Source organism: Pithys albifrons, chromosome 9 (assembly GCF_047495875.1).
Source record: "Pithys albifrons albifrons isolate INPA30051 chromosome 9, PitAlb_v1, whole genome shotgun sequence".
Classification (NCBI taxonomy): Eukaryota; Metazoa; Chordata; class Aves; order Passeriformes; family Thamnophilidae; genus Pithys; species Pithys albifrons.
The window spans coordinates 759,654-775,529 of NC_092466.1; the positions used below are offsets into that span (position 1 = coordinate 759,654).

Consider the following 15,876-nt stretch of genomic DNA (forward strand, 5'->3'; position numbering starts at 1 on the left):
GCGCGCCCCCCGCCCGCCCTCCCGGGGCCGCGGGCGGAGCGGGGACTGCGGGGCCGAGCGGGGCCCGGGGCCGGGACTGCTCTGTCCCCCCAGGGAGAAGCGGCCGCTCGGATCCCGCGGCCCGGCCCCTGCACACACCCGCTCCGCCGGGCTCGTCCCCGCGCGGGGCTCCCGCGGGGCTGGGGCGGGACGGGATGGGATGGGACGGGATGGGATGGGATGGGAAGAAACGGGATGAGAAGAAACGGGATGGGAAGAGACGGGACGGGACGGGACGGAATGGGAAGGGAAGGGAAGAAATGGGATGGGAAGAGACGAGACGGAACGGGACTGGTTGAGACGGGATAGATAGGATGGGATGGGACGGGATGGGATAGCAAGGAATGAGATGGAACAGGAGGGAACGGGACGGGACGGGGATTCCGCTCGCCCTCCCTGAGGAGTCTGGGCCGGGCCGGCTCTGGGAGGTGCCCCTGTCCCGGTCCCGGTGCCGGCGCAACCCCCGTACCTGCCGGCAGCCGTCGCGCAGCTCCGCGGGGGCGGCAGCTCTCGGGGGCGGCGCGGCCGCGGCGGGTCCGGGCTCGGTGTCCGGGCTGGGTCTCCTGTCCGGGCTGGGTCCCGGCTCGGGACTGGGTCTCGGGTCGGTGTCGCGGCGGTGCCCCCCGACAGGTGTCCCAGGTCCGGAGGCAGCGAGCGAGGCGAAGTTCAGCGTCTTGTTGTCGAAGGCGTCCTCCACGCTGCAGAACATCCCGCCGCGCTTCTGCCGCGGCCGCGGGCTGCCCGCCCCCAGCCCCGCAAAGCAGGCGGGCAGAGCCTCCTCCTGCCGCCCCGACATGGGCCCGGGACCGCCGCACTCCGCCCCTGCCGCTGCCGCTGCGCTCCCGCAGCCGCCTCACCCTGGGGAGAAGAGCCCAGCGCCGCGTTAAGAGCCGCCCAAGAACCCCCCGCCCCTCCCGGTGCCCATCCACCCGTGCCCGTCCCCACGCACGACCGGGAGGTGACATCTCCCAGCGCCAGTGACGGCAGAGACAGCGCGGTTGGCCCCTGAATGCCCCCCCGGACGTCTCGTGGTCCAGCTCACCCATCCCTTCAGCCCCAAAACAATTCATCCAATTGGAAGGTTTAAAACAGATCTTTTTATTAAAAGTTGACAATAATTTATGTATTTTACAAAGGAATAGAAAGTCTCTCGATATATATCATAGGAATCACAATACAAAAATATGTGTAAAATTCTGCCCTCGCTCGCTGCAGCCCCTGGTCTGGGGCTGTCGCTGCACTGAACCACCGTTCTGCATTTGGGATATGATTCTGGGGCTGCATCAGAGGACACGGGGCACGGCACACCAGCCAGGGCACCAAAAAACTCCATTTTCTCCAGGTTAATGTTTTGCATAAGTTTACAATAATCCCTTTTATTAAACTGTACAACACATAATACAGGGTTTAATACACGTATTCACAGGGCGATTTCCTGAGTCGAAGCCAAAGCCGTTCCCGTGCACACACACGCTGTGCGGGTGCCGAGGAGCCGCCTCCGTCCAGGGGCATTGTCTGCTCCTGGTCAGGAATTCAGTTCACAAGCCGTGTAAGGCACTCAAGGGATCACTGAAGGCTACAGATATTGTAGAGCAGAACACTGGAATCAACAGCCACGTTCTTCAACAGTTTGAACAAGAAGTCCGGGCCTGATGGGCGGCGGGTTTAGGGTGAGGAGTGGCACCCCCTCCTCCTGTGCACCCGCTCTGAGGGGCTGCAGGAACCCCCCGGGGGATGGCACTGTCCCCCCACAGCACTCCTGGGGTTTGGAGACCACGTTTTAAAAGATGCACGAGAGCCAGAGGCGAGGAGGGAACAGCCGAGACCCGACACAGCTCATCTCATGGACAGCACCGGCCCCAGCCTGGCCAGAGCCACAGCCGAGGACTGATCCAGCAAATCCAACCCACCCACCACAGAGCCCAGCGGAATCCCTTCCCCTGCAGTCAGAGATGTCAACCCCATCTGTGCATCTATACAGAGGAAACAATTCTGAAACCATTCTCTGAGCCATTTTTTCTTTCCTATGTACAAAACTTCTTACATATTTATATTGACATGTAGATAAGCACAATCCCTTATTTACACACAGACCTGTCCTGTACAGTTGGCTTTGTAATTAAAACCCCCAGCACTGAGGAAGTTGAATCAATGGGAAAACAACTATACTTGAGACAGAGACACACAACAGGCAAGAGCATGGCCTGAGTGAAGAGCCATGAGATGGACCTGAGCCACTTCCGAACACACACCTCAACCACCACCCACAGGGCTTCCAGTAAATACAACTTTTTAAGACAGGAAGTGTTTCAGTAGAGCTCAAAATGGATCTGTTTAGGTGAGAAATGCAGATGCAAAAATGAAGCTCATCCTGGAATCCCAGCACTGGTATCAGGATCTGGTAGAACTGGAGTTTTTTTAATTAATTCCATAATATAATCATTTGCTGATATCAAAATCCACAACCTTTGCCTTAAAATGTTGCATCCCTTCAGTACAAATATCACATCTGACCAAGTCACTTCCTTCTGCTTCTGCAGCTGAGCTCCCTGGGCTGGGTTAAAACAGATGGTCAATGTACAAGTGTGGGGAGAGGGTTTTAGAATTTCAGCATCAAGGGGTTTTCTTCGTAGCTTTATAAACTCCACCCAAGCACTGGGAGCTGTGCAGGTACCTACAGAACAGAACAAACACAGGCATTAACTATAACTGGGCTCCTCTCCCCCGACAGGATTTTCAGTTCCATTCCATGGGCCCTACTGGGTTGTGTTAAGCAGATCTCAGTTAAGTCCAAGTTCGAGTAGGCTTAACCAATTGCTGGGTTTTCACTGAAAGAAAAAAGGTCATTTATTAAACGTTAAATGTAGTGTTTTCTCTAGGCTGTACCACACATCATATCAGTCAGTCACTTTCCTTAAGCAGTACTCCCCTAACAGCTTTGGGCAACACTCAGAATATTGTGATGATAGTGATGAATGAGGAATTTAAAGTGCCTCATCTTGCAGACTCTGAGAGGATGAGTCAATAACCAGGGTTATTCACCTCCTCAGGTGAAGAGGGACAGCACGAAGGACATGGTGCCATAGGTGGGAGGGGGTCCTGCAGCTGCCCTGCCCTTCCCTTCCCTGTGTGCCCTCCCTGGACCTGTCTCTGTGTTCACCATTTCCCACTCAGCTATGAGACCAGTGCCAGATGGAAGGGGATTTCTGGGGCAGACACACATGGGAAGCAGAACAGTTCAGGCAATGTCTGGAAAAGGAGAGACCCCCCCAGTCTCTGTCTCTCCTCCACTCCCCGTTCCCCATCCCTTCTCCATCCCCCAGCCCCTGTCTCTTCTCCCCCCAGACCTCACCAGCAGCTGAATCCCCCCTCCCCAGCACAGCCCTTGCACTGTGCAGGGAATGAATTAACCCTTCCCTATCCACTCGCCAGCAGGTCAGAGAATCCCAGATTGGTTTGGGCTGGAAGGGACCTCAAAGCTCATCTCATTCCAGCCCTTGCCATGGGCAGGGACTCCTCTCACCACACCAGGTCCTGGAGGTCAGGTGGCCCTTCTGCCCCTCCCTGAGGCTTTGAGACAGGGGTACACTGCTCACAGGTGGGCAGTGACACCCCAAGAATTTGCAGAAGCAATTCCTAAAAAGACACGGAACTTCAGAGAAACCCGGAATAACCAGCCCCGGCTTTCCCCGATGCCACTGTGCCCCCTGCCCCGCTGTGTGCGGCCGCGGTGGCACCGCCGGGCGGGTCGGGGCTGTCACATCGCGTTTGGTGGCGGCGGACGCGGTGCCTGCGCTGCCACTTCCAATGTCCCTCAGCGCGCCCGGGGCTGGCGGAGCCTCAGACAAAAGGCACAGTTACCACTCTCTCACCCCGCAATCTCCTGCCGAAGGGGGATTTTTTTAATAGAAAGCTGTAAAAATGGGACAAAAGCTTTTCAAAACGGGTAATGGGTGAAGCGCTAATATTTGTGCATCTGAGCGTTCACAGCTTGCAGGAAAGAGCAGCTTGGCTGAATAGAACAATGCAGGAGTGCAGTTCCTCAGAGACTGTGGGTCAGACTTCATCTGGAAAGGAATCAGAGACTCCCAGACTGGTCACTTTGTTACTAAATTCTTAATTTCTACTTAAGAATTAAGAGCACTGTTTTTCAGGACGTCCCAGTGAACATATCCATGGTATCTTTTGCTCCCAGCTGTACTGATTTGGAGACTTTTGGGGGTTTCCTGCCATCAGACTGTCAAATCTCCCAACAGAAGGAAAATTACCGACCTGATCGATTCATGCTGACAAACCCTGTGAGCACAGGCAGCGCACAGGAACTGCCCACGAGCAGGAAAACACTTCACCTCATTAATATTGATGTCCTGCAATCTGAAACGCCTTCCTGGGCTCCCTGAAGCTTCGCACATGTCCAGGGCTGGGGGTGCTGGGGCTGGGCTGGGGATGTGGGGCACTGCCACAGCCTGTGCCCGTCACCTCCAGCCCTGCTCTGCCAGGTCGGGACCGACAGGAACAACCAGCACAGCTGAATTTTAACCGTTTCTGGTCACTTTTCCACACAGTTTCATGCCACAAACAACCCCCATGTGGGGCAGGGCTGGGTTTCTGGCATCACCTCCTGTGCTGGAATCGGAATGCCAGGGGCTCTGCCACCACAATTAGGCTTTACCTGTCTTTTCCCAACAGAGACAGGAGGAATTCTGACACAGACACGCTACAAACTGCTTCTGCTACAGGATAAAATAGTGCTGGTCCCTTGGGGCTTAATAGCAGGGGGTTAAAAAGCTGATTCTTTCCAGTACAAATCATTTATTTATGATAAAATCTTGATACTGCTCATTTTACACACACAAATGTGTATGTGCACAGGAGCCGACAGCATTTTCTTTTCATGTTGGATTTTGAAGCACCATGTAACAAAGAATGAGCAGAATATTTATAATTAAAACTATTTAATGACTCTACCCACCCAGAATGCAGCACGTGGCAGCACAGTCTCGTTTCTTGTGCACCCACCAGAACAGATTAAATTTATCTATTTTAACCCTGCATTGTTATTACCAAAGTGGCTGATTCTGCAATGAAAACTGTTACTTTAGTCCTTTAGAAACCTGGTTTAGGTTAATTGCTGGTATCATTCCCTAATTATTTGGGGTATTTCATTTGGGTCCATGGTGTGTATGAGTAAATGCAATAAATTTATACATACTTTTCAAGTGATTTACAAATGATATTGGAATCCTTTTTAAAAAGACAAATCTGTCAGAAGACAGACAGTATGTTGATGGAAAATATGGTACAACAACTATAAAACATATTTACATGTTGTGTAATATATCAAATATTAGGCAATATCACTATTTTTACACACATAAATAGCATTGATCTGTTTTCCAACTAAAGAAAATAAGAGAAGAAAGAGAAGCTGTGGCTGCCCCACCCCTGGAAGTGCCCAAGGCCAGGCTGGCCAGGGCTGGGAGGAACCTGGTCCAGTGGAAGGTTTCCCTGCCCATGGCAGGGGGTAGAATGAGATGAGTTGTAAGGTCCCTTCCAACCCAAATCATTCTGGAATTCTAATTTAAAATATTTATCTTCTACATTTGCAATAACAGGATTTTTATAAATGCCACTGGCAGTTACCCTTGGAAGCTCTGTCTGTGAGGCCCAGGCAGTGAGTCCATGGCTGGAACCCCTCAGAGCACCTGCCCCAGCTGGAGGGGCTGCAGTGCCACTGAGGACATCAATCCTCGGGCTGGGAGGGTCTGCAGGGGCAGCTGGGATCAGGAATGTGGTGTCTGAGGGGCTCCTGGGAGACCTGCAGACAAAGCAGCCATTCAGCTGCACCCAGTCTGGGCAGGCAGGGATGGATTTTGTGTCCTTTCCCAGTGGATCTGCAGGAACAGGAGTGGGTTGGTGGCACAGCTGGCACTGCCGGAGCTCGGGCACTCCTGGGGCAGGGGGGGTGGGATGGTGGGGTGTCACCTGCCAGGCTCAGCTCCAGCAGCCCTCCCTGTCCAGACCTGCTCACCTGCAGCTGTCACACAATCACAGAATCATGGAATATCCTGAGCTGGAAGGGACCCCCAGGGACCATCCAGTCCAACCCCTGACCCCGCACAGACACCCCAACAATCCCACCCTGTTCATGAGAGCATTGTCCCAACCCTCCTGAAGCTCTGGCACTCTTGGGGCCATGCCCACTGCCCTTCCCATGATTTCTGATTCCTTCCAGAGCATGTGCTCCAAGGATAAATCCATGGCCAGGTCTTCCCTACAGTGCGAGGCCATAATCACACAGCACAGCAGGGAATGAACCACCCCCTGCTTCAACTGTCCTGCACATCAGCTGTGAAGGGCAACAGAAACAAACACAGAAACGGCTCTGAGAAAGAACAAATCATCACACCCCGTGGAGATGGGACTCTCCCAGCCCTGCTCCCTGGCACAGCCCCCTGGCACAGGGAGGGAGAGGTGGCAGTGCTGGCACAGGGCAGCTCAGCAGGACAGCACCCACTCAGGCTGAAAACGTGGCACTGAGGCAGGAAATGCAGGATGACACCTGGGCCTCCCTGTCACCTGCTCCTGGGGGAAAGGCATCCCAAGGGTGGGATCTGGGGGGTGTCAGCCCTGATGCCACCCCCACAGGAGCCCCTTGCCTCCAGGTGATGGCACTGCTCCATCCCACTGGAACATCCTTCTCTTGCCCAGATGACCTTACCATGGAGGGCTTAGGAGACACAGCTGCAGTTAACCCTCCCAGAGATCAGGTACAATTTGGATTTTCAGCCCCCAGAGTCCTATCATGGCTCTCTAGGTACAATTAGCACAGGGTGAGTTTTGTCCAATCCCTTCACTTCCATGGCATCCCAGCACTGCCAGCACAGGCTGGGCTCTCTGTGCCAGCTGTCCTGACACTCCTCTCACCCATCTCCTGTATCCCCGGGCTGTTTATAACATTCTTGTTTATAACAAGGAGGAAAGTGCCCCCCCGGGGCAATGTGTCTTCAGAAAGAGCCATTGACAGAACAGAATTTCCTCAGTCTGCCTCTACAGATCTGCATGAGGCCAGTACAGTCTTAGTTACTTGGACATGTTCTCCTTTCCTGGGAGAGGTTTCTCTGGGATCTCTGCTGACCTGGAAGGGCACTGCAGCTCCCTCCCTGTCTGCACTGAAGAGCAGCTCCATGGAAAAACATTGATTTTAGTGGAGCAGAACAACACTCAAACCTTCCACATGGCACAGGTTTGTGGCAGGCATGGCCACCTGTGCATGACCCTCTCCAGTGTGGGCAGGATGGACTTATCCTGCCCCCAGGCCACCTCCAGCCAGGCTGTCCCCCCCTGGCACCCTCCCTGCACCCCAAGAACCCCAGATCTGACCCAGCAGGAGGAGCTGCTGCAAGGGTTTCCCCCAGGAGTTGGCCTGACCTACAACCTCTGTCTTACACCTTATTGCACTTGGCCAGTGACTCCAGGGAACCACAGGGGAATGTGCTCCCCCTGCCACCTGTCCCTCTTCATTCCACAGGATTCAGTAACTTACTGGAATGACTTGGCACAGTTACTGGTTGGGGTTGGGGAGCTCCCTATCAAACAGCTGAAGCACTTCTTTAGGCCTATTATATGAAATGTTTAGGAATAAAGATTATGAATATACAAAAATTTGGGCCAGCAGCACAGTGAATTCATTAAAAAAATTGTTTCTTCTGGTTAATTTGCATTTCTGCTCCAAATTTGCTCCTCCAGATAATATTTAGGTGTTTTGTTGTGCATTGAGGCTCTATCTGAAGTGAAAGGAGGAGATCCCTGACAGGAGCCAAGAAAAGGTTCCTGGTAACTTGTTACAGGATGCTCAGAAAGGTACATTTCTAATTCCTGTTACATTTCATATCAGTACAACAACTTCCCAAAGGCTTTGACCTCTGCAAGTCTGGCAAGTTAACACTGTGCCCAGGAAAATGTCATTGTATAAATACACAGGGAGGGTAGAAACAAACACTCTCATTTAAAAACATAACACATTTTTCAAATAAAGCTCCTTTATAATAGATTTTCCAGCTAATTAATTCTTCAGGCTAGCACTGAGTTTGATACTTTCAAAAATACATGTCCTTATTATTTATGAGCACTCAGCAAGATCCAAATTAAGGGGGAGGACTCAGACGTGATGAGAACTGAACCTGCTCTGCTTGGGGAACGAAGGGTAAAATAAATGATTGTCTCTAAACCAGCTTTGTGGGCCAGGCTCTCACCCTGCCAGTCCCAGCTCTGCACAGCCAGGCTGAGCTTCCCTCCTGAGAGCAAGGCACCAAACTGCTGCTGCTGGGCACAAACTTACAGAGGTCTGCACTCTGCCAAAGCTCTTGTCTGCTCCCCACAGACACAGGAACACCCTGTGGATGATTCAGGACAGACTGGAAGGGCTTGGAGCAACCTGGGACAGTGGGAGGTGTCCCTGCCCATGGCAGGGGGTGGAATGAGGTGGTCCTTAAGGTCCCTTCCCACCCAAACCATTCTGGGGTTCTGTGCTGTGTGTGATATCCCAGCACAGGAATGGGGGTGCTTGGTCATAGGGATGATAAAAAAGGCTGTCCCAGGTCCTGCCCTCTCTGACTCTGCCCAGGAAGCACAACCAAGAGCTCCTGCTGGAATAAACCACATGTTTGGCTTAGAAGCAAAATCTCAGCAGATCTGTGCCAGTGTTTTCCCGTGGGATTTGGCAAAGCAGCAAGGAGCAGCTCTGCTCCAGGATGAGCTCCAGGACGAGCTCCAGCCGTGCCTCAGACCTGGCTTGGCTGTCCTTCAGCACCAGCGACGTTCCTCCTGCCCCAGGGCCTCCATCTCACCCATCTCATCCATAAATTCAGACTGACACTGTCATTTCTGTGCATTTCAGTCTGGAACAGCCCCTGAGACAGCGAAGCAGAAACGCCAGGCAGGGAGACACCCTAAGCTTTCATATAAATTGACAATTATTAACCCACTGGAAATGTCTCCATTAGTGCTGAGCCCAATCCAGCTCTTCATGGAGAAAGGAAACCCACAAGATTCACAGCACAGTAAAAGGGAGTAATTTGAGCCAATTCCTCTGTGCCTTCTCAGGAATGCCTTTGCTCAGTGACAGTCCCTTCATGGCCTGAATTTCCCCTACACTTCACTTCAAACAAAGATGTTTGGGGTCACCCTGCACAGCAAAGATTTGCCAATTAGCATTCTAATGATGCGGCTCATTAGTGGCCTTGTGAGGGAAGTCATTTCCAGCCCCTTCCAGAACACACAGGCTCACACACACAGGCCTCTGGTGGAACCTTACAGGGAATTCCAGCTCCAGTAGCTCCTCATTTCCCTTGTGGATCCTCCCTGGAAGGACGTGCTGGTGACCTCCTAAAAACCCCAACCTCTGCAGACAGCTGGAGTACACCAGGAACACAGAATGATTTGATTATTGTTCAGCAGATCAAGATATAAAGTGATTTAAAGAAAAGGAATTTTCTATAAAACAGAGAGGCTCACAGAGACAGACCCTGCACAGGTGCTGAAGGAGGTGACTCCCCTGGAGCTCTGTGGGCTCCTGGTGGGGAAATGCCCCCATCCCACTGCACCTGCCACCTGTGTTAAAAACATGGAATATAGACTGGCTTGGGCTGGAAGGGTCCTTAAAACCATCTAGTTCCAGACCCCTGCCATGGTCTTCTCCTTCTATCCCTGAAAACACTGAAAATGATATTTTAATATTAGTATTTTCAATGTTTTAATTCAAAATGAAGTAATTAAACTGTAAATTACAGCAACATCAGTTACCAACAGGAAACCTTTACATCCACGAGTCCAGGTGGATCCCACCCAGGGGTGACCCTTCTCAGTGGGGGGAGTGTTTAAGGGTGGGCACAGGACCCAGGGTGGTCTTTCCAATTCTATCTGTGTCAGTCAGTGCAGGGTAGCAGGAGGTGGCACCTCATGTGCATTTATCAGAAGGAATTTATTTACAGAAGATACTGTGTGGCAGTGATGGCTCCTTCCCCAGGCACAGGGAATATTGCTTAAATAAGGACTTTGGTAATTTAATACCAAATCCAGTATGTTCTCTCTTATCATCTGAAGCATTTTAACCCAAGTGAGACAGACCAGCAGGTGAGGGAGTTCCAGAGCTCCCAGAATAAGGGAGTTTCCAATTGATCAGCCCATCTTACCTGCCCAGAGCTCCATCTCCTTCCTGCCTCGTGCTCCCAGGGATGGACCTTTGCCGTGGCTGTGCACAGGAGCTTGTTCCTGGCCTGCCCCACAGCCCCAAGGTCTGTGCTCAGCTGCAGATCCCACGTGCTCAGTCTGGAATTTCTTCTGGATTTTCCCTCTTCACTTGTTTTCCTGGGCTCAGGATCTGTGGGACTTGTGCTTCCTTTCCCCAAGGTGAGGACATTTTCCAGGTGACAACATCTTTCAGGTGACAACATCTTCTGCTCCCTCTTGCTGCCTCCCCCAGCCCAGCATGTTTAGATCAGGGATAATTGTCTTAGTTCATTCCCTTCCATGTTGAACTTTTTGATGGGATGATGTTTAGCCTTTTGTCATCATTCAGGGACAGCAAATTATAAACTATTGTGTAATTTTTCTCATCACAGTTTACCGAAAACTCAAGAAAAATTAAAATAACATCTTGATTTCTTGAATGAAGCTTCATGTTTTTCCCTGCAACTGGGCTCGTTCCAGCCATGGGGCACACCCCCTGTTACGAAGAACAAACCACTTCATTTTCACTCATATTCACCTTTTCATGCGTTATTCCTCTGGAACTCTTCCTAAAATCTTCTTTCCAGAGAGGTTTTTACAGAACTCTGGGTAACAAATATAAATGTGTGACACACAAAGAGGACACGGGCACTTCCACCAGAAGCAATGGGCCACCTGCTTAGCAGGGAACGAAGTAATTCAGTGGATCTGAATTAGTTCTGGTGCTCCTGACAGAGCCGAGCTGTGTCCAGCAGCAGAGCCAGGACTGCAGGGAGGTCAGGCCAAGCAGCAGAGCCAGGACCCTGGGAAGGAGCCTGTGGCTGGAGGAGAGGGAGGAGGAGAGGTTTGGCTTTCTTGGTCAGCTCAGTTCTGTCTTTTCCAAAGGCTTCCTCAGGGATGTCAGTGGTGTGGGCAGGGATCTCCACCCGCCCTGGTGCAGCCCCACTCTGGCAGGGTCACAGGGACTGCACCTCCCATCACCAGTAGCAAAGTATGAGACAGATCTGGGGGGGTGGAAAGGGCAATGTCTCTGTTTCGGGCTCGGGAAGCAGCGCTGTCTTCCTGGGAACAACAGCAGGAGCAGCTGGAGCTCCCTCAGCAGCCTGGAACAAGATACAGAAACACAGATTAAAGAAAAGCCCATCTGGGCAAAACCCACATGCATGAAACTTCTGTAAGGTTCTATTTACAATTACATCTTGAATTGTACAACTGATTAAAAAGGGTTTGTGTTATATTCCATTTACATGGGGAGCATTTTCCTCAATGCCATCTATGCCATGGTCATTTCTGGCAGCACAAACAGAAATAGGGCAATTTATCCCCTATTTCCATGGGAAAAAGGGGGATTCAGGGAGTATTCCAGCCCCTATGGCACAATGCTTGGAGGAACACCCCCTCATAAATGCCAAGTTCTCCCAAACCCCTCTGTTGCTGTCCTGGAGGCAGGACAAGCTCAAGTGGGTCAGCCCCTGGCCATGCAGGCAGAGGGGCTGAGGCTGCCACAGATTCCCAGCAAGGATCAGCTGCAACAACCCCTGATGCAGGCAGGGGAATAGGCCCAGACTGTGTTCTCCCTGGTTTACTAAAGTTTTCTTGCTTTTAAGCCAGCTTTATTTTCCCTTTTCCTTCCCTCCAAAGAAGGAAATCCTGTTGGACAAGTGTTTGCCTGCTGGTGCCCAGATTTTGTGGTTTTAAAGGCTTTAGAGATTTCCATATTTGGGTTCTTTGGGGTGCCCAGGAGACCCCTCAGTCCTACTGATACAGCAAGGGGAAGGCTCTGATGTTTCATGGGAAGAGGAGGAGACACCAGAGGAGACCCGAGGACTTACCTTGTGCATGTGGCCTGAAGGACTATGACCAAAGAATGAAAGCTAGAGAGAAAAATAAAAACAAAAATAAAAACTGAAAAGGGGAGGGAAGAGAGGAAAAAAATGGAAGAGAAGAAAGAGATTAAGAGTTTACAGTGTGTTTAGCTGAGAAAAAAGCTGTGGTTACAGACAGAGTGCAACAAAACTCTCAGGTGAGAGGAAATATGGAGTGTGAAGTTGGTTCCAAAGGCTTGGGGATCAGCTCATCTCACCAGAGCCTCTGTGTCCCTTGGACTGATGACAGTCAATCCCTGCCCCTCTGAGCCCAGCCCAGTCACAGCCACAGGCTCAGGGAAAACAGGGAGGGAAAATATCAGCTGAGTTCTTCTGACACCTCCAAACACCCCAAAGTCAACCCTGCTGAGGTTTGGGTTCAGTCTCAGGTGCAAGTCCAGCTCAGCCCCTGCTGTGCCTGACCAAGCTCTCCCATGGCCATGTCACTGGAAATGGGGGTGTTTGCTGAGGGCAATTTTGGGTCAAATACACCAGTTGTGACTGGAGAAAGCCCAGTGACATGAGCTGTGTGGCAGTGACAGTGCAGAGCCCAGTGACATGAGCTGTGTGGTGGCAGTGACAGTGCAGAGCCCAGTGACATGAGCCGTGGTGGCAGTGACAGTGCAGAGCCCAGTGACATGAGCTGTGTGGCAGTGACAATGCAGAGCCCAGTGACATGAGCTGTGTGGCAGTGACAGTGCAGAGCCCAGTGACATGAGCTGTGTGGCAGTGACAGTGCAGAGCCCAGTGACATGAGCTGTGTGGCAGTGACTGTGCAGAGCCCAGTGACATGAGCTGTGTGGCAGTGACAATGCAGAGCCCAGTGACATGAGCTGTGTGGCAGTGACAGTGCAGAGCCCAGTGACATGAGCTGTGTGGCAGTGACAGTGCAGAGCCCAGTGACATGAGCTGTGTGGCAGTGACAATGCAGAGCCCAGTGACATGAGCCGTGGTGGTAGTGACAGTGCAGAGCCCAGTGACATGAGCTGTGTGGTGGCAGTGACAGTGCAGAGCCCAGTGACATGAGCCGTGGTGGCAGTGACAGTGCAGAGCCCAGTGACATGAGCTGTGTGGCAGTGACAGTGCAGAGCCCAGTGACATGAGCTGTGTGGTGGCAGTGACAGTGCAGAGCCCAGTGACATGAGCTGTGTGGCAGTGACAGTGCAGAGCCCAGTGACATGAGCTGTGTGGTGGCAGTGACAGTGCAGAGCCCAGTGACATGAGCTGTGTGGCAGTGACAGTGCAGAGCCCAGTGACATGAGCTGTGTGGCAGTGACAGTGCAGAGCCCAGTGACATGAGCTGTGTGGCAGTGACAGTGCAGAGCCCAGTGACATGAGCCATGGTGGCAGTGACAGTGCAGAGCCCAGTGACATGAGCTGTGTGGCAGTGACAGTGCAGAGCCCAGTGACATGAGCCGTGGTGGCAGTGACAGTGCAGAGCCCAGTGACATGAGCTGTGTGGCAGTGACAATGCAGAGCCCAGTGACATGAGCTGTGTGGCAGTGACAGTGCAGAGCCCAGTGACATGAGCCGTGGTGGCAGTGACAGTGCAGAGCCCAGTGACACGAGCTGTGTGGCAGTGACAGTGCAGAGCCCAGTGACATGAGCCGTGGTGGCAGTGACAGTGCAGAGCCCAGTGACATGAGCCGTGGTGGCAGTGACAGTGCAGAGCCCAGTGACATGAGCCGTGGTGGCAGTGACAGTGCAGAGCCCAGTGACATGAGCTGTGTGGCAGTGACAGTGCAGAGCCCAGTGACATGAGCCGTGGTGGCAGTGACAGTGCAGAGCCCAGTGACATGAGCCGTGGTGGCAGTGACAGTGCAGAGCCCAGTGACATGAGCTGTGTGGCAGTGACAGTGCAGAGCCCAGTGACATGAGCCGTGGTGGCAGTGACAATGCAGAGCCCAGTGACATGAGCTGTGTGGCAGTGACAGTGCAGAGCCCAGTGACATGAGCCGTGGTGGCAGTGACAGTGCAGAGCCCAGTGACATGAGCTGTGTGGCAGTGACAGTGCAGAGCCCAGTGACATGAGCTGTGTGGCAGTGACAGTGCAGAGCCCAGTGACATGAGCTGTGTGGCAGTGACAGTGCAGCGAGGGGAGCAGAGCGAGCCCCTCAGTTTTGCTGCTGGTCCTTGGCAGCTGCACAGGGAGATGCTGGAGCTGGAGGGAGGATCACAGATCCTGGCCCCTTCCCAGAGTACCTGCCGACCTCAGGCCTCACCGTGTCCATTCCCAGGGCAGATGGACCCCCATTCCTGCCGAGTCCTGTGTTTTGGACTCCATTGAGAGGCAACAGAGGCAAAGACTCAGTTTAACCAGTCAGCCTTTCCTTCCCAGAGAGACTGGTGCCAGTGTAAACTGGTGTTCTGGAGCTCTCCCACTCTCTCTCTGCACTGCACACACGAGCTCCAGGAGGACATTTCTTTGGCCCAGGTGAAATGGATAATGGTCATGTGCACACACAGCAGCTGTCCCAGCTGCATGACCTTACCTTTTCCTCTAACTCTTTTATTTGTCTTTTTTGGCCTTCAATTCTTTCTTCTAGCTCTTTAATTCTCTGTCAGATTTCAAATAAAAAAATATTTATTAACCAATCAAATACAGATGTACCCAGAAGATTCATTAGTTTGGGGGATATAAACTGGATGTGCTGTGCTTCTACCAAAAATAAATCAGGTATTAAGCCATAGGTGAGTCCTCAGTGAATGTCACAAAGGCAGGAAACCGAAATGCCCCATGTGCAGGGGTGTGCAAGGCCAGCCTGCCCCAGGACCAGCCAGCTGTGGGGTGGCTCTAGGAGGAGAGGCTGGTGCTCCCAGGGACCACCCACCCTGCCCCTGCCAGGCCCTGCCCTGTGCCCACCTGCTGTGCGTGCTGGATGAGCTCCATCCTCTCCCGCAGGATTTGGGCGTCCCTCTCCCGCAGCTCACTCATCACCTGCCGCTTCCACTGCTCCACGGCGCTCTTCAGCTTCTCCTTCTCCTCTTCTGAAAGAAGTTCGGAAATTTTGGCTCCAGCTTCTTGCTGCAGGGCATCATAGAGCATGGCTTCTAATTCCAGAATTTGCTAATCAAAAACAATATAAGGCTGTCAGCTCGACCTTGTCGCTGGTGGGGAGAGGAGTTTGTGAGGAGCTGAACATCCGACCCCAGCGAGGCAGCAGGAGCAGAGCGGGGTTGGTGTGCGGAGCCTCCCGCACAGCACGGCGGGGAAACTCCATCCAGAGGGAAAACACTGCAGGCTGCTGGGGGTCTGAGCAGCACTGGGACTGGGACAGCCCTTGGGCCCAGCCCAGGCTGCTCCTCAAACAGGTGGGAGTCATCTCCTTCCTGGGGATGGGAGATGGTCATGGGGAGAGAAGGGACAGGGAAAAAGGGAAAGCAAGGCAGAAAGGAAGAAGGGAAAAGGGATGCTCAAAGACGACTAATTTCGTGAGTTACAGATAATTTTTACATGTAGTTTTCAGTCCCTCAGTTCCCCTTTTCCAGCACTCCAGCTCACAGCAGAAGAGGACACAGCAGGACCAGTCCATGCTCCTGCCAGGAAGAACAACTCCCTGCTCTGTGTGTGCACAGTTTGTGCCAACCAGCTAAAATGCATCGTGGGAAGGCATTCCCAGCCCTTCCTCTGGCACAGCTGGCAGCTCTAAGAGGCTCCATGCTCAAGGAAATGAGCCTGTCAGGGAGCTGGGCTCTGCTTCTCCAATCTCAGCCTGCAGAGCCTTCACTGTGTCAGAAAAGG

General features: G+C 52.5%; 1 protein-coding gene across 12 annotated transcripts in view; it reads right to left on the reverse strand.

Moving 5' to 3' along the window:
• Nucleotides 1-1,142: 1,142 nt before the first annotated feature.
• The window catches only part of JAKMIP3 (Janus kinase and microtubule interacting protein 3), a 70,980-nt gene continuing 56,246 nt past the window's right edge, over nucleotides 1,143-15,876 (reverse strand). For 7 of the 12 annotated variants that reach the window (XM_071564147.1, XM_071564148.1, XM_071564146.1 and 4 more), the window contains 4 exons: nucleotides 14,998-15,201; nucleotides 14,627-14,692; nucleotides 12,102-12,174; nucleotides 11,307-11,372 (listed from right to left, as the gene is read on the reverse strand). In XM_071564147.1, coding sequence (XP_071420248.1) covers nucleotides 12,124-12,174; nucleotides 14,627-14,692; nucleotides 14,998-15,201 — 321 coding nt within the window. In that variant the 3' untranslated portion in view covers nucleotides 11,307-11,372; nucleotides 12,102-12,123. Of the gene's footprint in view, nucleotides 2,714-10,232; nucleotides 11,373-12,101; nucleotides 12,175-14,626; nucleotides 14,693-14,997; nucleotides 15,202-15,876 lie in introns of those variants that run through there. The other 5 variants (XM_071564149.1, XM_071564144.1, XM_071564139.1 and 2 more) reach the window with 4 other exon arrangements.